General features: G+C 21.7%; 7 protein-coding genes across 7 annotated transcripts; 5 read left to right on the top strand and 2 right to left on the bottom strand.

Annotated features, from left to right (window-relative positions):
• Nucleotides 1-1473: 1473 nt before the first annotated feature.
• PVVCY_0701280 (conserved Plasmodium protein, unknown function) lies at nucleotides 1474-1755 on the top strand (the record flags this gene model as incomplete). The annotated part of the gene is made up of 2 exons (XM_037634175.1): nucleotides 1474-1617; nucleotides 1735-1755. 2 exons carry the CDS (start codon nucleotides 1474-1476, stop codon nucleotides 1753-1755), a joined length of 165 nt encoding a protein of 54 aa, XP_037490317.1.
• A 953-nt stretch (nucleotides 1756-2708) lies between these two features.
• PVVCY_0701270 (high mobility group protein B2, putative) lies at nucleotides 2709-3005 on the bottom strand (the record flags this gene model as incomplete). Its single annotated transcript, XM_008627920.1, has 1 exon — nucleotides 2709-3005. The coding sequence occupies one exon, from the start codon at nucleotides 3003-3005 to the stop codon at nucleotides 2709-2711; it is 297 nt and encodes a 98-aa protein (XP_008626142.1).
• Nucleotides 3006-6904: 3899 nt separating this feature from the next.
• PVVCY_0701260 (conserved protein, unknown function) lies at nucleotides 6905-7912 on the top strand (the record flags this gene model as incomplete). Its single annotated transcript, XM_008627921.1, has 1 exon — nucleotides 6905-7912. One exon carries the CDS (start codon nucleotides 6905-6907, stop codon nucleotides 7910-7912), a length of 1008 nt encoding a protein of 335 aa, XP_008626143.1.
• Nucleotides 7913-9594: 1682 nt separating this feature from the next.
• On the top strand, nucleotides 9595-11499 carry PVVCY_0701250 (zinc finger protein, putative; the record flags this gene model as incomplete). Its single annotated transcript, XM_008627922.2, has 2 exons — nucleotides 9595-11226; nucleotides 11422-11499. 2 exons carry the CDS (start codon nucleotides 9595-9597, stop codon nucleotides 11497-11499), a joined length of 1710 nt encoding a protein of 569 aa, XP_008626144.2.
• A 2646-nt stretch (nucleotides 11500-14145) lies between these two features.
• On the top strand, nucleotides 14146-15508 carry PVVCY_0701240 (14-3-3 protein, putative; the record flags this gene model as incomplete). Its single annotated transcript, XM_008627923.1, has 4 exons — nucleotides 14146-14230; nucleotides 14561-14646; nucleotides 14797-15385; nucleotides 15480-15508. The coding sequence occupies 4 exons, from the start codon at nucleotides 14146-14148 to the stop codon at nucleotides 15506-15508; spliced, it is 789 nt and encodes a 262-aa protein (XP_008626145.1).
• A 1239-nt stretch (nucleotides 15509-16747) lies between these two features.
• Nucleotides 16748-18929, top strand: PVVCY_0701230 (dynactin subunit 6, putative; the record flags this gene model as incomplete). The annotated part of the gene is made up of 4 exons (XM_008627924.2): nucleotides 16748-17429; nucleotides 17690-18394; nucleotides 18657-18793; nucleotides 18876-18929. The coding sequence occupies 4 exons, from the start codon at nucleotides 16748-16750 to the stop codon at nucleotides 18927-18929; spliced, it is 1578 nt and encodes a 525-aa protein (XP_008626146.2).
• A 346-nt stretch (nucleotides 18930-19275) lies between these two features.
• Nucleotides 19276-20041, bottom strand: PVVCY_0701220 (rRNA-processing protein FCF1, putative; the record flags this gene model as incomplete). The annotated part of the gene is made up of 2 exons (XM_037634174.1): nucleotides 19276-19854; nucleotides 20039-20041. The coding sequence occupies 2 exons, from the start codon at nucleotides 20039-20041 to the stop codon at nucleotides 19276-19278; spliced, it is 582 nt and encodes a 193-aa protein (XP_037490316.1).
• Nucleotides 20042-22963: the final 2922 nt, after the last annotated feature.

Here is a 22963-nt window from a genome sequence, read left to right as displayed (position 1 = left end):
ATAAAAAACAAAATAAAAAACAAAAATACACACATAAATAAATGATAATGCCTTTCTATAAATCGTCTAAAAAAAAAAAAGACAACTTTTTTATTTTTAGTAATAATAAATTATTTTTGGTATATCACCATTTTATGAAGGCTAAAAATGGTTGTCACTTTTTTTTTTAATTACATAATTTTATAAAATAAATATTTCCTGTTCTATGTATTTACTACTATATTAATAATTTATGTTAATTTTTCTTTCAAATTATTGACAGACCAAATATATATATAAAACCTTTAGGAATATATGCATATAATGTTGTAAAAAAATAAATAAATGTTAATTTAGTTTGACTAAAAAAAAAAAGGAAAAATATTGTATGCACATATAACTTTCTGCATACCAAATAATAGTGTTTTATTTTACTAACCCAATTATAAAAATGTGTAACATTAAATAATGTAAATATTGTTATGGTATTTTTTTTCATTTTTTTTGTTTATTATTTATTTTTTTTTAAATAGAACATACACAATAGTTATATATGCACTTTTAGGCAGAAATTATAATTCTTTCACTTTTTATTTTTTTTAAATTTCATACACATAATTTGACAACTATAAAATTTACAAACAAATTATACAACACATTTTCAAAGTTAATTATATTTTATATATATATACGAATATAAAAAAAACTATACAGTTATTTTTCCTAATGTATTAGTTATATATGTCTACCCAAAAATATGTCAACAACTATTTTTATTAAAACCATATTCTAAATTTAAATCTTCCCTTTTTAATGACTATTAACCTATTATGTCCTCTGCTAGCCAATTTTACCAGCATTTACAAAAAAAAAAAAAAAAAAAAAAAAAAATAATTGTTGGCTATTTCAAAGGAATTCACAATTTTAATGAGATTTTTAATTATTACTACCTTGTAATTAGAAATACTAATTATGTGATATTATTATTTCCCTATTGTTAAGACTTTACATTTCTTATATCTTTATTATAAGTTAAAAAAAAAAAGTAAAAAAAGTTAAGGGGAAATAAAAAGTATGTACATGTGCATGTAGTATTGATGAATTTTCCTGAAAAAAAAAAATAACACATCATATCTCATTTAGCATAAACATACATAATTAAATAAATACAAAATAATTATGTAAAATTACAAAATATCAGAAACGAAAATGCTTCGAAAAATTAATATTTTCAAATTATTTAATTAGTATAATTTGGTTTAAATTAAATGGCATTTTTTTCACTGTAATAATCATATATTATTTTTTTTTCTCGATAAAGGCTATTTTTTTATTTTGCAGTATATACATTTAATAAATATTTCCCGTTTAATGTAATAAAATATATATATTCCTTTATTATATATTTTAAATAATACCTAAATTTCTCTCTCTCTATCTATCTATATATATAATTATTATAGTCATTTTTTTAAAAACACATCATATTTCAAAATGTCATATGGGTGTGGGACTGTTTGCATGCCAGTTATTCGAAGGGCTCTCCTTTTTTTTATGGGAGTAGAAGCCACATATTGTACTTATGAATTATTTTTAAAACCTGGAACCATTTATGCTTATTATCGTCTCAATGATATTGTAAGTTTTAATTCCGAAATATATGCTATATCAAACCTGTTCACCCGTGTGTATATGTAACTAGCCATATTGGGACATGTACATATTTTATATCCTACTTTTTTTTCTCTTTTTTAGCTTTCTATTGAAAAGAAATAAATGCAAAGGATGGACATCCATGCTGAGCACAGTTATTTTAAATCTTTAGGCACATTTCCAAAGGAGCCAACCAAATAAATAAGGGAAAAAATAAGTCAATAAATAGTCTATATTCTTGGGTGGCCCGATAAAACATCCCATCCTTTCCCCCTAACAAATACCTATCCAGTAATTCATCACAATGCTTTTGAAAGAGAAATAGAAAAAAGCATACCCACACAATAGTCCACTTTTTTGTTTTTTAAACCATATACAAGTGAATGTAAAACATGCAATAGTCAGTCCCCTTTCTCTTCTTTTCACTATGCTTTGTCACAAACCAAGCAAAGAGAAGTTATGACAATTGCAAATATATACATCACACTAATTTATAGTAAACTTTTTAGACATTCCAAAATGTATACTTAAAAAATCTGTTTTTTAAATAACTTAATTCTTTCTTTTTTTCGTTTTTTGGTTGTTTTTTAATGTTTATGCAAATTAAAAAAACAAAAACTGAAATGAAAAAAACTTTGAGAGCGTATGCACAATTTAGTAATAATAAAAGAAAACAATAACAATAATATATAAAACAATAGTTAAATAATATCTAAATATAATGAAAGCAATATAAGTATGTGTTGCGTGCATATATATATACTCATCCAAATAAGTACATTGTCCATATTTGTATGAATATATATATTTGTTGTGCATATGGAGACATAAACTTTTAATTTATATAACATATTTTTTATTCTTGAATTATAATAATAAAAAAACAAAATTCACATACAAAAGACTTTGTATATATTCTTATGCATTTTAAATCTATATATAATTTTTTGTATAAAAATGAAAAAACATAATAATCTCTAAATTATATTTAAACACATATTTTTTTTTATGTAAATGAATAAACATATATATATATATATATAGGCAAATAATGATATAATAAAAGTGATACAAATTTATTCCTTAGTTTTTTTATATTCTTCTATTTCTTTTGAATAACGAATTTTATCTAATTCTGCTTTTTTTTCATATGGAGCTTTTTGAGCTGGAGTTAATTGTCCCCATGCTTCTCCAATTAATTTTCCTACTTGTGCAACTTCTTTAGCTAGCTCTGGTTTTTCTTGAATGATTTCTAATCTTTTATCCTTGACATAAAACATATAAGCAGACAAAGCTCTCTTTGGAGCTAATGGGTCTTTTTTCTTCTTTTTGTTTTGCTTCTTCATAACTTTCTTTTGTGTTTTAGTTGCCATTTTGCCTACCCTACAAATTGAAAAATTATACAATATGTAGTATATATATACCCACTACCAATGCAACAAACTCATAAAATATGTAGAAGACATATACAACCACGCTGCCAATAATATAATATACATATACTGGGACAATGAGTAAGATTGTATAGAAAAATATGCACTACATATGGAATATGGCTATAACCCTATTCATATGCAGAACATATATACTAAATAAGCATATGCTCTCGCATTATATAGTCAAACAATCTTCTACATTATACCAAGAAATAACAAAACATTGTACATATATATTAATACATATTTATAGCTATATTAAAGCAGTATATATATTTTCAAGCATGCTGTGGTTTTATAAGTACATAGTGTTGTATGTATGTTGCTACATGCATAAATATTTATAATAACAAAAATATAAAATAAATATAGTCATATATTAATATAGAAGATAATATAATGTAATATAAAATATTCCTTTTTGATATTTACCTTTTTGTTTTTTTTTTATTTTAAATAATAAAGTATCCAAATTAAAGATTGAAAAGATTAAGTTGTATATATTATATAATAATATTAATTATAGAGTAATATTATAATATATTTTTTTTAGTTATTTCAAAAATAATTATATATAAGAAACAAAAATTTTAACATATAATTTAATTATATTACATATTATGATTATTATATATTTATTTTGTATATAACATTATTTTTATATATTATTTTTGCTCATATTTTATATAATAATAATTATACTATATAAATATAAAAAATTAACTGCATATTTTTTATATAAATACGTAATAATATAATTAATATATATTATAATTATATATATAATATATATATATATATTATTATTATATATATTTTTTATATGCTATATTATTGTATATACAATAGTTATATACTATATATATATTTTTTATGCATACAAATATAATATAGTATGGCTATTAAAAAAAAAAATATTATGCATATTTTTTTTATTAAAAGGCTATATATACCTAAATTGTATATACACTTAAAATATAATACCTTTTTATACCCATTAATTATGCCTTAAATTTTTATTATACTATAATTAACTCATAATATTATGTACATACAATATGCATTATATATTATATATGTATTGTACATATTTTTACGCGTTTTTATATGCACGAGCAATATTTTTTTATAGGCCGTATAAATACTGTATATAATTTTTTATGCTTTAAAAAATGCAGGCAAATACATATTATTAATACCGTTATATACTATAGCAAATGCATTTAATAATATATTAAAGCAATTTTTAACTGGCAAATTATTATATATATTTTTTTTCGCGTTTTTTTTATGCATGTATTTTTTAGCAATTTTAAATCCGCAAAAATTAATCCTCTTTTATATATTTTGTCATATATATTATTATGCGTATTAAAATAGTACAGCATATATAATAATATTCATATTGCATAATTATATATATCAAACATTTTCAATAATATTATTATGAATAAACTTGGTCCCCATAAAATTTATTTATAAAAATAACGGTTTCTTTTTCTATAAACTTGATATCTTTTATTTGATTATTTTTTTTTTTCAAGGCTTGGATAAAGCAATTTATATCTTTAAGTATATATTTGCCTTTTTTTGTAGCTATATATATGCATATTTTTTTTACGTATAATAATATAGCTTGATTACTAAATCTTATTTTTCCAAACCAATAATCTTCATCCAGCTATTGGCATAGCTCCAAAAAGATAAAATATATCTTGACTATAGGCTCTATGCATACATATATATATATATACTCTTCGCGCAGGACCACTGTATATGAAAATTATATTGATAACATCATATACCTCATTTTATAATATACAGCTAGCATACATCAGTTTAAATGTCCCTGACCACGATTTGTAACAATATATATATCACGCATAAGCGCTGCATATTTATTTGTTGCCTTTTTTTTTTCTCTTGTTCATAATGATTAAAAATAAAAACAATGTTCTTATGATAGACCTATTTATTATTAGTTACAAAAATTGATAATCTCATTTTAATATATAGTAAAACTATATGCCATTTTATTTATCTACAATTTTTTTTTTTACGCTTTCCCCCTCCTCTTCCAACTATTACATATAAAATAAATTTCCCATTTTCAAATGTAAAAAATGTATTATTAAAATAGGTTAAGGCACATTAATTAATTAAATAAACAAAAAAATACACATAAATATGTTTTATATATTTTTCATATACTTGTGCAAATAAAATAATTTACATATTTGTAACTATCTGAACATATCTATATAAATAAGAAGATTAAAATTGTTTGTATAAATTTAAAAAAAATATATATTGTAAAATATGGATAATATTAATTTGTTTCTAATATAAGAAAGAAATACATTTTTAAAACAAACATATAATTTTTTTTTGAAATTTATTTAATGAAATGTTTAAAATAATTCAAGTTTTAAAAAATGTCAACAATACAATCAAGTCATTATAATGCACTTTTAAAATATAGGTGCTTAAAAAAGATTAAAATATTTCTTTATATTTTATTATTTTTATTTGAAAGAAAAAAATAAAAAGAAAAAAATACGACAATTATATAATAATACTATCGTCCTATACTTATTTTCTTCTGTGCATTCGACATAAACCAACATGTGCATAATGCACAATAATGATGTGGTATTTATAATACTACCATATTTTTTTAACCGTCTTTTTTTTCCTTTTCTTTTTTATTACCCAATTGACAGCTATATATATATTTTGGGGGGGGGCAAGGAACTTACATTATTTCTTCACAGTTAAATTTAAAAAAAAGTGTATATGGTTCATACTTAACTATAACATTATAATTTTTTTTTTGACCTATGTGTACATAAATATATTCAAAAAAAATGAAAATAAAATAAAATAAAATAAAGACATAAATTTATTTATAATATGCTAAAAAATTGTATGTATTGTGTGTTTATATATAATACCCGATTTTTATTTTTTTTTTTTTGAAAAAAATATACAACATTAGTATAATAAAATAACTAATAGCTATTGGTACTGGGTTAAAAAAAAATATATGTAAGAATAACTTTGATACTAAAAACCATTTAGAAAAGGAAATATATAAAGAACAATTTAGAATATAAATTATTTTTATCTGATCCTATACATATTTGCTGATGTTATTCTCTCTAAATAATTTTGAAAAAAAAATATACTATTTGCATAGATTTTTGCACTACTTTAAAAAATTTAAAACATTTTTCTATTCATTTTTTTTCTCATAATATGGCTGCAATGTATTTTTTTCCTAGTCTAACAACATTGATATTTTAAAATTATATATAATTATTTTTACATATACAAGTATTATCACTATGTTTGTATAAAAATATGCATTAATATAAAATATAATTTTTATAATTTTTTTTTTTCATCATATAAATAAAATATTGTAAAGATTATAAAAGGGGAATTTCAGTACATCCATATAATTATGATACATTTTTTTTGTTAATAATCATTCGAATTTTTTGGCTGATTTTTCATTTTTATAAATAATAATAAAATTGTTATGACTAAAATATTTTATGTACAATTCAGAATTTTTTTAATTTATATTCAGGACATTTATAAGTCTGCTATTAAGCTGTACATATAAACATACAATCGTTATATTTAGATAATAAATAAGTATATGTATATATCGATCTTTGTTATATAAAGAGGTTGTCATCGTAAAACATCTGATATATTTACAAACAATATTTGCAAAAAATAGCTTAAAGTTGAAGAAAAAAAAAAAGAATAAAATAAAAGCAATTAAATTATGAACAGGCAAGGTAAAATGTCCAATAAATTTAATAATGTTTAATGCATTGTTTTCAAGTAAAAAAAAAACATCTGAACAAGATCAATCAATTGAAAAAAATGAAGAAATAATAAAAGATGAAAAATCTAAAACATTAAAAAGAGATTTAGATGAATCAAAAAGTAACACTGATTATAATGAAGATGAAAATGATTTAAAAGATAAAAGAAAAAATGAACAGACAAATAAACATGCAAGCATCTCGGGAAGCAGAAGTATAAGCAGAAGTCGAAGCCGAAGTAGAGACAAATATGACCATAGAAATAAAGATAGGCACAAACATAGAAAACGATCAAGAAGTAGAGACCGAAGGAAGGACAAACACAAGCATAGACACAGATACCGGGATGATACCATAAGTCGGAGTAGAAGTAGAAGTAGAGATCGAAAAAAAAGGCACAGGAGTAGAGACCGAAGTAGAGATAGAAGCAGAGAAAGAAGAAGGGACAGAAGTAGAGAAAGAAGAAGGGACAGAAGTAGAGAAAGAAGAAGAGACAGAAGTAGAGAAAGAAGAAGAGACAGAAGCAGAGAAAGAAGAAGAGATCGAAGTAGAGACAGAAGTAGAGAAAGAAAAAGAGACCGAAGCCGAGAAAAGAGAAGAAGAATGGATTCAAACGATTCATATGATGAATATAGAAATATAAAAAGAGATAGCATAACTAGCTATAACAGTAATGATAATAATACAGAAAATAAAATGAATAGTATTTCAAGAAGCCATAGTGAAAATTATGATGACATTAATAAAAATGAAAATTCGCAAAAAAGTCAAAGTCAAAATAGTTATAAAAAAACTGAAAATAATAATTCATCAGATAATGAAGAATTATCAGAAAGTGAAATGCTTAAAAAATTAATGGGAATTACTGAATTTGCAACAACCGATAATAAATGTCACAATGAAACAGATATATCAGGTGTTAATAAAAGAACAAAAAGAAAATATAGACAATATATGAATAGGCGAGGAGGGTTTAATCGTCCTCTATCCCCTGCCTTTTAGCCATCTATACACCTCCCACACATTTTTTTACTTTGTTTTGATAACCCATATAGCTTAATAATATTATTATTATTATGCAATATTAATATTTATTTGATTACTTTCTTTTTTTTTCACCCCTTTTTTTGTTTGTTTATATTCAAATTTAATATGACCCATACGCATTATATGCGAATGTGTGTTAAAATTTTTATGGCATTTTTCAATAACAACTAAAAATAAATTTATATTATTTTTAAATAAAATTAAAATTGTGTAGAAATAAAATAAATTCATTAAAACCAAATAAACAATTAATTTTTTCGAAATAATTTACTCATTTTTTATACTATGAAAAAAAAATATAATTTAACATTCATTAGAATATTTTATTTCCCTTTTCTACAAATAATTCCCATTTTTACAATATACTTTGTTGGTGTTATAAAAATATATTTTTTTATTTTTTGTCATAGCATGTTAAGAATTTATTCTATTGTAATGTGCCCCATAAAAATAGGATGACAAATTTGATAAAGTTGGTAAATTTTTAAATAAACGTATATTTAATTTTCCATGCCCTATTTGATTGACGTAAATAATTTTAATTTTTTCAAACAAAAAAAAGTGGTGGAAATTTTTTGTAAAATCCAACAGATTTAATCTTATGCAAGTTGAAAAAAAAATAAATTTACATTTTTTGAAAATGGTGTAAATAACTATATCTTTATTTTTTCACACATTTATTTATGACATTTTTTTTACATGTTTTGCAATTTTCAAACTTATTAAAGTCCTAGAACTTGGGTTGCAGGTGTGTAACTTTTTTTTTTTTTTTGAAAGACTTGCAAAATTACAATACATTAAATAAATGGATAATTATTTAAAAAATGTAAATATTTTATGTGCTTAAAAATAATAAAAAAATTATTAAAATGTTTAAGCTTATAAAAAAAAATTACTTTCATATTATGTAGAGAATTTATATATATCTCTCTCTCTATAAACTTTTTAAATTGAAAAAAATAAAACATATTACATAATTTTGTTTTATATATTAACACAATTTTCCAAGTACCACTTAAAAATTTTATATATTAATTTGTTTGCTAATTTGTGTGTTAATTTTGTTTGCTAATTTGTGTACTAATTTGCGTGTTAATTTGTGTGTTAATTTTTTTGAACTGCTTTCCTTTTTAATTACTCCTCATGTTTATCATTACTATTATTCATTTATTGTAGTATTACTTTGTTCATTTTAAATGTTTTTTCGATTTTTTTTACACACCCATATTTTTATTTTTCACTCTTTATGTCAAAGTAAAATATGGAAAAGGTGTTATAATGGATTAGGCTACAGCCAAATTGGCGTTGCATAAATGTTGTAAAATTGTTTTAATTTTATTTTTTTCTATACTAAAAAATTTTCAACTTTTTTTTTATTTGTTCCTTATAATTTGATTTAATTAAATTTTTTATATTAATATATATAACAAAATTAAAGTAGTAACTTGTTAATTTTTTTTTTTATCACAGCACATAATTGAAATGCTTATTATGTACAAATTAATTGATGGTTGTGCAAAAGTCGTGTCTCTTTTTATGCCAAATATTTATGTGTAATAATTAAGTAATTTTTTATTTTACATTTTTTTTTTTTTACATTTTTGGAAATTTCAAATTAAATTTCTTCTCATATCAAAATGGCGTGCACACCATTACTTAGTGAAAACGATTTATATTTATTCAGAACAAAACAATGCTTAAGATTAGCTAAGGGAGGTTGTGAATTTGGACTTGATCGATGCCAATATAGTCATAACACACAATGGATAAGACGATGCCCATATTATATTTCCCTTCCTTCTTACCTTCGATATATTCCAGTTGCTTGTCCATATTTCATCAAGAACAAAGACATAAATGAAAATAAAAATGAAGAAGAAAATAATAAAGATATAGAACGTGAAAAAGAAATATTACAAAACTGTTTATCTCTAACTAATCCAGATGGTAGTGTTAATAATGAATTTTATAAATATATCGAAGAAAATAATATCAATAAATGCCCAGCAGGTGTTGAATGTCCATTGGCTCATAGTATTGAAGAAATATATTATCATCCTCTTGTTTATAAAACTAAAAAATGTGAAAATTATAAACATGGTAATTGTAATAAATATTATTGTCCAGATTTTCATAAATTAGCTGAACAAAGAAAAGTAAAAGAATATTTTATTCCATTTTCTTACAAAATTGATATACCACCATACCCTAATGTTACTATTATTGATAAAATTAAATATGGGTCATTCAAAGGACAATCACAAATTAATAGTAGTAAAAAAAAAACATTACATCAAAATGTTAATAACACAATTTATAGTTATCAAAATAAAAACAACAAATACATTTCTTCAGTACCAAAATGTGTAAACAATATTAATTATAATAAGAAAGAGAAATTCACTAAAATAAATTATGACACTAATAAAATTCACAACAATCAAATAGACAAAAATACCTACTTAAAATATAATTCAGCTAATTTACCATATATTAATGAAAATGTGCCATATTTGAACAATACAAAATATAATACTATAAGCTATCCTAATAATTCAATCACATTTGAAAATTCTTTAAAAAATAAAAAACAAAATTCCATTTTTAGCTACCTAAACAATTGTGATGATAAAGTTACCTTATATGTACATATTTTACAAAAATTCCCACATTTATTTGATTTAAATATATCAAATGTTAATTCGAATACCCCAATTGCATTAATTAATGCATTAAATATTTCAGATAAAAATATACAAAATGTTAATAAAATCGAAATAGAGAACTCAGAAAATCAAAACACTACAAGTTGCTATGCTCATACTGATGTGGACAAAAAAAATTATGACTATGCTAATCCGAATACTGCAAATGTGAATATTGCAAATGCTAATATTAACAACATGGATAACCAATTTGAATCAAACACAGAAAACAATTCAAAAAGTAACACATATTATAATATACTAAATCAAATATTTAAAAAAAATTTGCAAATTACAAAAAATAAAATAGAATATTTAAATGACCAACCTAGCCCAATAACAAATACGTATGAACGCATTTTTAAATATGATCCAAAATATGATGGAAATATAGATTCTTTTACTAATTTTACACATAAAAATGTGATAGTTAATGGAAACTGTGGGGATAGTTATGAAGATTTTATAAATATGCTAAGTCACATTCTATGTTTACTTTATTTCACTACTAATTCAAAAACACACCCATCTTTTGATGAGTATGCCCATCAGCTAGCCAAAAATGTAAAAAAAAAAAAAAAATCATAAAATTGCATGTACATACATATGAACTTATTTTTATACACACATATTTGTCATTACACATGTGCAACATATAAAATAAGGGAAACATCTCGACACTTTTCCTATTGCCTAAAATATGCTCTTAATTTATTTTATCTCTTATATATATTTTTTTTTTTTTCTTCTTCGCTTTAGATACACAATGAAAGCATAAAAATGAGGGATGCGTCCATGGAAAAAATCGTAAGCAAGCCCATAGAAGGATCTATTTAAGTAAATTCAAAAATAAAAGCACTGTTGAAATTAAAAAAAAAATAGCTAGCCAAATCTATAATTAAATAATTTCCCATATATACGCATATTGCAAATGTTTTATTATGTATATATAATAATTAGTGAGCTATAGAAATGCAGCGACACAGCATTCTATAAGCAAAGTATAATATATTCTTTTTATTTTCATTATATATTTATACCAATAATTAAATAATGTGCATTTATTTATACGTATGTGAATTAATTTTATCCGTTTTCTTTTTTATTTTTATCACAAACCTAATTAAAATAGTTTCCTTTTTTAAAATGCATTTACACATAAAATACAAAATTTGTGTATATATGCGTATATTTTATAAATTCAATTTTTTTTATTATGATTAAATCTATATCATTTCATATTAATTAACTTCTAATATGTTTTAGTAATTACATGAACTTAATAAAGAACTTTAATAATTAAAAGCTTAATTATATAATAATATTATTTAAAATTTAAGGCCAATAATTTGTGCACACAAAAATTAGTCTACATTTATTCGCATTACTTGTTCATATTATATTTTTCAAATAAAAAAATTATGAATAATATAGCCATTTGTATGACACATTTTTTTTTTAACATTAAATAGGAGTAGTCTTTTTATTAAGGTATAAATGTGCACACACTTATGAACACAATTTTAACCCTTATATGTTAAGATATTCCAAAATTTGAAAAACGTTACCTCATTTTTTTCATGCTAAAATGGAAATATAACATTATGAAAAAAAAAATATGTACAGCTAATTTGTTGTTCATAAAAAATACCAAACTAAGAACTGCTCATATATAAACCTAAAACTTTATTATACGAGCATACACATGTGTGTATCTAAACAAATACAAAGAAAAACCCTAAAATATATAAAGAACTATTAATACACTTGTGTACATAATTCTTATTTAATCTATAAAATATTTTGTATCTTATTAATTAAAAAAAATACTAGCTAAAATACACTACATATTTTAGCTAGATTTTATGATGGTTATATAACTTAAATTAGCTACCAATCAGCTAAAAAATAAATATTCAAGGGTTGCTCTTATAGAGTTGCCAAAGATTTATACATTGCTAATTTAGGATATTGGTATTATTTTTTTAAGCGGTTTAAATATATTTAAGTTGATATATTTTGTTTAGTATTCACCATAGTACCATTAAATAAATTTATAAGCACCTTTTTCTTTTATACTAAGTAAAATATTATATACATTGTTATACACCTATCTATATATATAGTAATTTAAGAAATACCTACTAATTTATATATTATAGAAATAAAACCTAAATATATCCAAAACCCTCACCAATGTGTTAAGCATATTATTTATATATGCACTTGTGTAGTGTTCTCTTTTTTTTGTGCCTTCCTTTCAAATTTTCATTTATGTATGAACAAAATAAAATAAGAATATATACATAAATAATATGTATGAGCATGGTAAATTTATTTTTCAAAGTACTAACACATTTTATGCACAAATCATATTACATATAATACCCAAAAAAATGGAAATAGAAATTATATTAATAATTTAAAAACCTTATACATATGAATATAATAAAATTATAAAAGCATAATTATAATATATTATCTCATTAAAAAAAGTGTACATGTAAAACTTTAGGAGTGTTATGTGCACATACATAATATATATATTGGATAATTTTATATGAACAAAAAAAAAAGCTAGATAGAAAGAGCACAAAAAAATAGGAAGATACTTCCAATATTGAAAAAATATAAAAAAAAGAAAAAACACGACTATATATATATATAAGTAAAAAAAATTCATATGAAAAAATAAGTGTATATTTTAGGAAAAAAAGTAAAAATGATTTTAAGATCGATTGCTTAAATTTAAAAAAAAAAAAAACATTAAACTTATTTATTTCTACCTATTATTTTATTGTTTTTAATAAATAAGGCCTTTTTTTTGGGGGGGGGTTATAAAAATAATTAATACATAAAATAGTAATTTATATACGTAAATTATATCCGTACGCGTAGTACCAATAAAACTTGCACATGAATTTTAAATCGGAAGAACTTATTCTGGAGAGAACGTTTTATTTTTTATATTAAAAAAAAATAAACGGTAATACATAATTAAATTATTATACTATATATACATATAATCAATATATGCAAAATAAATATATATAAAGTTTTTTTTACACTGGAATATAATAAAAAAAATAAAATAGTGCATGGACTTATTTATCATGTATCTTTTTTTATATACTTACTTATATATATTATTATATTAATATATATTAAAATAACGCTTTTTTTTTCTTCTTATTTTATTACTATATATATATTTATTAAATTTATGTTTTATTATATTTTACATAGACTACATATAATAATATCGTAAAAAAATTCATATATTGATATAATTTTTTATTTTTCCAAAAAAAAAAGTAATTAATATATCCATAAATATAATATATATATGTATATATATCTATATTATTGGTATATATATATTATTATATTTATATTAAAAGGATCGTAATTATATATAAAGTAAAATATAAAAATATAAAACTGTATATCATATATACACACATATAATAATTTACATATACAATGGCAACACCTGAAGAATTAAAACAATTAAGATCTGATTGTACCTACCGTTCAAAATTGGCTGAACAAGCCGAAAGATATGATGGTAAGAATTCCATATAATAACTTCAAAAAAAAAAAAAAAAAAAATGAGGAACTTAGTAAAAATATGTACTATTTTGCCTATTATTTGTTATATATTCATTAAAAATAAAAATGGATATAATAACATATATATATATACACACACATGCAGTGTTTGTATTTTATACATACTTATTATTTATTCTTTGTACTCACAAAAATATACATATGATATTTCATTATTACTATATATATATATACTTTTTGGAATCATTTCTTTTGCATTAAAACCAATGCAATACCTATATATCGGGTTGTTATTATTTATTTCCATTTCTTCTTATATTTTTAGAAATGGCTGATGCTATGAGAACATTGGTTGAACAATGTGTTAATAATGATAAAGACGAATTAACCGTTGAAGAAAGAAATTTATTGGTATAGCTTAAATTAGAAAAATACATTGCACACTCATTTATTATTATTATTTATTACAATTTTGGGGTGGGCTTGTGAATATCTCTCTTTCTTTATACATGCTCTAATTCATATATTCCCCTTTTTTCCTTTTTATCTTCCCTATTACAGTCTGTGGCTTATAAAAATGCCGTAGGTGCCCGAAGAGCCTCATGGAGAATCATATCAAGTGTTGAGCAAAAAGAAATGAGCAAGGCTAATGTTCATAACAAGAATGTAGCTGCTACTTATAGGAAGAAAGTTGAAGAAGAATTAAACAGTATATGCCAAGATATTTTAAATCTTCTTACGAAAAAGTTAATACCAAATACTTCAGAAAGTGAGAGTAAAGTATTTTATTATAAGATGAAAGGTGACTACTATCGTTATATTAGTGAATTTTCATGTGATGAAGGAAAAAAAGAAGCATCAAATTTTGCTCAAGAAGCATACCAAAAAGCTACTGATATTGCAGAAAATGAACTTCCTTCAACTCACCCAATACGTTTAGGATTAGCATTAAACTATTCAGTTTTCTTTTATGAAATATTAAATCAACCACACCAAGCTTGTGAAATGGCAAAAAGAGCTTTTGATGATGCCATTACTGAATTTGATAATGTTAGTGAAGATTCATACAAAGATTCTACTTTGATTATGCAATTATTAAGAGATAACTTGACCTTATGGACATCCGATTTACAAGGAGATCAAACAGAAGGTAATTAAAAAATCCAATTATAATCGTTGCTTTTACGACATACTTTGCATTATACATATATATTTTTTTTATTGTTTTTATTTCACCCTTGCAGAAAAATCAAAGGATGAAGGATTAGAATAAAAGCAGTTCATTACATTTGAAACTCATGTACTAAATATATTTAATATATATTTATATGTGCATAATTATGTAATATGCGTATTTATGTATTAAAATTTATTGTAAAATCTATCATTTTTTGAGAACAGGAAAGCTATCAACTGTTTGATTTTTCATAGATTAAAAAAATTAAAACAAGCAAATGTGTATAAATATATTTATCCATAAGAAAAATAAACAAATAAAAAGTAAAAAAAATAAATAACACGTGTATATATGTACACATACATACGTATATATAATAATATCCATGTTTCATTTTTTTTTTTTTTCATTATTTTTATTTATTGAATCGTGTAATAAAATAACTTATGTGAGCTAATAGTGAAATTACATATATTAAGTTAAAAAGGCAAATGAAACAAAAAAAACGATATTTTAAATATTGATTAAAAAATTTCGCATTTTAAGTTTCAATTATACCCTTATAATTATTTTATTTTATTTAACCATATATCTACTAAATTAGTTCATACAATCAATAAGTAGCTAAAAAAAAATAAAACTGTCCAAAATATTATGAACAGCAATAATTATTTAAACAAAATATAGCTACATGATAAAAAAAATACCCTTGTAATAGCTGTTTATAGATATTTCTATTTTTTATTGTATGACTATTACAGCCATTTTACCTTAAGGGTAATAAAAAAAAAATTAATAAGACATGTATGTTAAGAATATTTTCCTATACATTGTCACACACACTAATTTTTATATTGTCTTGGGTATTGGTAAAAATTAAGTCTAATTCTGTTAAAATATGATAGGAATATAATAAAATTACAAAATGAGGAAATAATCCTCATTATATGCATGTGTGTGTGGTTGTCAAATTTATTCGAACCTTTTAATTATAAGTAAAATAAAATAAAACAGCATTTTCCATTTCACCTGATATAATAATTCTTCTTCTTTTTCTTCTTCATTATTTAACTTGTTGGCACATACATATATTATGATTTATTTTGGTATGTGAATTTTTTATTTTTTATGTTTCTACTATCATAAAACCAATTGAATGAAAATGTTAATAAATAATTATTTCAAATCAGTAGCGAATATACTAATGAAATTGTAGAAAAATAATATATGCTATCTATATACATATTTTTTTATAAGCTAAAATTTATTATTTTGGAATACTTTGCTGTTTTATTCCTAGTTTTCTTGTCCTTATAATTACTTTTAATTGAAAAAATGAATAATACCAAATTTATAAAACTGCTATCATTAAACCTAGACAAAAATATAGATAACAATTTCGAACGAAAAAATGACTTTTTTTATGGATCCGATTTATCACATATATCAAGTCATGATGAAATAAAATCAAGCAGTTTGTTAGGTTTAATTTCTATTAATAGTTTTACTAATGATTCAAAAAATTCAATTAAAAGTGAAAATTTAAATCCTTTTAAACGTGTGCATTCTTTAAATGAACACACATTGAACTATAAAACATTATGGTCAGAAAAAAGTAATGCACTATTATTTAATAATATGTTTACAAAATTTAATACAAACCATAATCAAATATATACTTTCAATTCTTGTGAAAATTCAAATACAATTTTATCTTATAAATCCAAATCAAGTGAAATAACTTTTGATAGTGAGCCCAATGATATATATAAAAAACATTCTTCTAATTTTAAGTCTAACTCTTCTAATAATGATATAGACAATTTTATTTATATCGACACATTTAATTCAGACGTAAATAAACAAATCAAAAATCGTATTACAAATAATGAATCTCCATTATCTTTCTATTTAAATCAAATTCAAAATTATGATATAAACAAATTTAATCAAGACAAAAATAATTCGATAAAATCCTCACAATTTATCAAAATTAATAAGGAAATAAATCAAACAGGTATAAAATAAAGACAAAATTGAAACTTCAAAATGAGAGTGTAAACAAATTATTAGCTTATAAAATTTATAAGATAAAACAACACACTTTTTTTATTATGCTTGATATCTCTTAATTATTTCCATTACTATATTAATTACCACATAAATATGAAGTTCATTCATATTGAAAACCATCTATGATCACCGACCTATACATTAGCATAACATAGTATATGCATATTTTTTTTTCTTTTTTTTTTTTATTATCCATTCCATAAGACTTTTTTAAAGATATCAAAGAAGTTCCTACAGCCAAAAAAATGACACCGAATTACCCTTTCAAAAAAAATGCAACTAATTATGTTTTAAAGTACATTAGAAGATATAACAAAAATATAAATGGAATTAAACTCCAAAATTATAGAGTAATAAAAAAAATGCTTCGAAAAAGCAGAAAAGCTTGCCGAAGTATTATGCTAAGAAATTTCCATAATAAAAAAAATATAATAAACCTTCTAATGTATATGGAAAAAGACAAAAATAAAAAATATTTTTTACAGCTGTTTTATTATTATGTTATTTCATTTTATTTAAAAAAAATTCCAAAAAAAAAAAAAAAATTATGCTACATAGACAAATATATAGCAAAAATTTTATTTCAAAATGCGTATAAGTATAAAGAAATAAATACAAAAACGTTGCCAAATAATAAAACAAATTCTAATGATTATAAGTTTTATGTTCTTGGTAAACTAAATCAAAATGTAATATTAGGGAAAGGGAATTCTATATTTCCTGGCTCAACTATTTTAGCAACAACAGCAAAAATATATATAGGAGATCATAATTTATTTGAAGACAATGTTACTATAATAAATACCACAAATAAAAATATGTACATTGGCAATTATAATATTTTTCGATCCGGTACACACATAATTAATTCTCTCAAAATTGGAAGTAATAATTATTTTGATTATAAAAGTAAGTATTATAGAATATTTTTTTTTTTACCAAACCAAGGTGTACATACACACAATATTATACATATACGTATTAAATAATAATTTATGTGTGCAATATTTATCCTCTACTTTTTTGCAATACCATTTCTATGTATGATAAAAATAATACAATGTCATTTATATTAATCTAAGTATCCCTTTTTTTATATTGAGATCGTATTTAGTGTGCATATTTATTATTAGGGCTATATATATATTTTTTTTTTTTCCCTCATATTTAGGCACATTATATAATTGCACTATAAATGTGTGTGCATTTGTAAAGGCAAATATACTTATGAGTATGAAAGAAACCGAAAAAACAAATCCCTACTTTGCCAATAACACTATAACAAATATTCATCCGATATTTATTAAAGTATAAAAAATAATGACAGTAAAAATCAAAATAAAAAAAAACAAAAAAATTAAAATATATAATTAAAATTACCATTTTTTAGGAACATGTCAATGAAATAAAACTTAGATATAATCACATGAACAGTTCAGAATAAAATGTATACATATTATTTTGGCTATTTTATGTCTTACTTTTTTATAACAAAAAAGCAACAATTTTAAGGACATAAATTAATATTACCAAAAAAAAAAAAATCGTACAAAATTAAGCCAATTTTACTTTAATTAAATGCTTATAATATAAAAATAGTTTCATTTTATTTACAAACAGAATAGTATGGAAATATAATAAAGGAATATTAAAAAGTAAAAAATAAAAAAAAATATTAAAATTAACGAAAAAAAATGAAACAAAAAAAATATAGCACACATGTGAGAATACAAGACGTACTACATTTTATGGATCGATTGCGATCTTTATAATTTTTTTTGGCAATTTTTTTATATCATAATATTGTCTGGAAGTCTTTCAATTTTATATTTGAAATTTTTTGCATATAAGATTGGAACTCCTGGGATTTTTCTTAATCGTATTTTTAAATCTCTATCATTAGTTGCAATTATATAACATCGACTTTCAGTAACCCGATTGACTATACAATCATCAGCATATGTCCCTTTGTGTGTGCATGTTAGTCTATTATATCTCGGATCTTTGAGTAGTTTTAAAGCAAGGGAATAACGTTGTCCTAACTTTTCCATTTCTGCAACAACACAATCTGTTACATAAATATTACATTTTGCTAATAATAATTCTGAACATCCTTTAATTATATCAATTTTATATTGTATACTTGAATTTATAAAATTTGTATCTAATATTATATTATATGGTGGACATAAATTCTCGTTATAATTAAAAAATAAATTACTATCAATCGGAACTATTTGTTTAACTTTTCCTTCATTTTTTTTATCATTTTTTTTTATTACTTTATCATTTGTTTTTTTTAATCTATTATCATTTGGGTTTATCACCCTTTTTAATTTTAAAATTTTTTGTGTTTTTTTAAACTTCCCCTGAAATGGACAAAAACAAAAATAAAAATAAAATACGTGAATATATGCATATAATATGGGGATGCTTCAAAAAGTTGTAGCATAATGGGTAGAACAGACTTTGCTATAAATAATAGCATAGTTCTAAGTAAAAATATGTACAAGCAAAATATGCATACTGGGCAAAGTTTACAAATTTTCCTACCATTTATAAAATTCTATTTCCTTCATATCAAAAGAGTCTTAAAAAGTATGCCAACTATTACTACTATTTTTTTTTTTTACTTCCCTTTTTTTTTGTATTTGTTTCTATGATATTTCCTTGTATAATCAATATGCCATTAATTTGTGTTTTTTTTAAATTAAATTAATATAAGTAAATATAATTCATAAAATATAAAATAAATATTTAAACATAATAAATCAAAATAATTAAAATTAAAAAAGTTACGAAAAAAAATATACTATTATGTAAAACATAGTAAATATATAGAGGCGTTGAGAAAAAATTAAAAGATATAATAAAATACCAGAATATATGTAATAGTTACATTTTTCACCACTGTAAAAAAAATTAGAGGTCGTAATATTTTTTTTTACATTTTTAAGTTCCTTTTCTTTTTATAAAAACTTTTCATATATACATGATAATTTTATTTTTTGTATATTTATTGTATAACATGTAATAGATCAAGAGAAAATGTCTACTCAAAATGTTCATATCAATTAATAGGCTGAGAAAATGCCCTCATAATTTTATATACATAATATATTTTTTATCACGACCATTTTTAAGTATTATCCCATTATGCAAACAATTTTGAAAAGGTTTGAAAATGTTGAAAAATGCAAAGATAACTTTTTGTAAAAAATCAAATTCTCGTTAAAAAAAAAATAAATTCATTTCCTTATAGAATAATTCATACATACGTATTGTGTTGATATAAAGAACAATATGTATTAAATATATTTGAGAATAAAATAATGGACATAATTAAACAATTAAGTGATAGATTTATAGACAATCATAGACTATTTTTTTACTTTTTCTTTAAATTTTTATTATTACAATAAATACATTTAATTCCGTACATTAAGACATTGTAACTAATAAATATTTTCAATTCATTTTATATGAAAAAAATAATGAAATAGTTAGCAAATGACTATATACTTATTTGCCCTAAGAATAAACTTAAATATGATTCCTCACCTGCTTGAGAAAATGTTAATCATAACTCTCTATATATGTATAGTGATAATTTTTTTCATTTTTAAAATACTGATTGTGATAATAAACCATTATAAGCATATGATAAATACATTTAAAATTTTCACCTTAATTTTAATATTTATTATAGATTAGTGGCAATTAAAATGGCTAAGCTAATGCCAAATGCTATAAATTACAAATATAATTGCACATTTTTATTAGTCTTAAAAATATTATATAAATTTGCATCCTTTTACATTATAAACATTTGTAATAATATACACACAAAAAATATATCACCCTATATATATAAGCATATTTAATCATATTCCATAAAGAGTTTATTTCATATTTTTGAAAAAGGTTTGAAATAGTTATTTCATAAATTATCCATTACTCTCTATGAGTTTAAAATACATTGTCGCTCTCAGGTATTCCCCTAAACATTTGGAATAACTTAAGCGGTTGGTTTATTTGTTAATTTATCTAATTATGTAAAGTAAAATCATATCAAGCATTTATATTATCACTTTTCTTGTCAATGCAATGCTCATTTTTTTTTCTTTGCTTTCACAACCTTCTATTAGTATAACATAATAATTTTAAATATATATATACTTATAAGCCGTAAGCTTTGGGTTGTTTTTAAAAAAAAAATTAAATAATGCAAAAATGGTGTGAGCCAACCGAGGGGTTAAAAGTTATAGGATAAGCACCTCCCCAAAAAAAAAACTAGTAAGAATGTGATGATAATGTGTAATCATTAAAAAATGGAAACATCATTTATAGCATTTAAAATTTTTTGAAAACTGCTTAAAAAAATGACATAAAAAAAGTTAGCAGTAATAAATTATATAAAACAATTTTACATATAAATGTAAAATCCTCTAAGCCTCTTTTATTTATACATTCATTATATTTTATATAATTTTGTTTTATGTATATAATTAATATATTATTGTACATACTATATATTAATTTAAAAGCAAAAAAAAAATGAAATGGAAAGACAAAATATAAATATTATTATAATATTATAATAATATTATTTATAATGCCATTTTTTCTCTTTTTTCTTGGTCGATTATTTTTATAAAAATGATGTTTAAAAGGAAATTATATATATAATATATTTGTTTATGAAAATTAAAAAAAAAATAATAAAATTTATAAAATTATAGCGCATATAGTAAATGACACCATTTTTTATGGGGAGTTTTATTTTATGATAAAAAAAAGTTACTGTTATTTTATTTATTATTTTATATAAAAACTATATAAAATATATCATATAATATAATTTATACATCACTAATTATTATATATATTTTATACCTCCTGTTTTATTTAATTTTTTTTAAATATAATATTGAATAAATTCAGTTTTAATAAAATGTTGAATTGCGAGTAATATTATAAATAACAATAATTATATATATATACATTTTATGCATGGATTTACACTAACTTTTATATTTTACCTTTATTATTTAATTAATTAATAATCATATTTTGAATTATTTATTTAATGGTATTTTAATTTTTAGGCCAATTTTTCATTGCCTTCATTTACATATTATTTTATATTCTTCATTCCTTCATATAGCCATGTTTTTTTTTATTTATGCATTTTATTATTAACATCAAAAAAAAAAAAACAGCTAAAAAGTTTTCGAAATTAACAATACATATTTTTTAATATTCATATTTTTGTTTGTTTGATTTTTTTTTTAATACAATCACGATTATAATTACATAAGTTCATTATTGCATTGTTATATTCGTATATATGTGGTTGTATGCATATAGTATATTCATATTTATCTACTATGTGGATACCTGTGTGTAGCAATATTTAATACATGATATCACGACTGTGTTCTTTGCCCATTTTAACACTTGGAAAATTGTATATTA

The sequence above is a fragment of the Plasmodium vinckei genome (assembly GCF_900681995.1).
Source record: "Plasmodium vinckei vinckei genome assembly, chromosome: PVVCY_07".
NCBI lineage: Eukaryota > Apicomplexa > Aconoidasida > Haemosporida > Plasmodiidae > Plasmodium > Plasmodium vinckei.
This window is presented reverse-complemented; position numbering and strand designations above follow the sequence as displayed.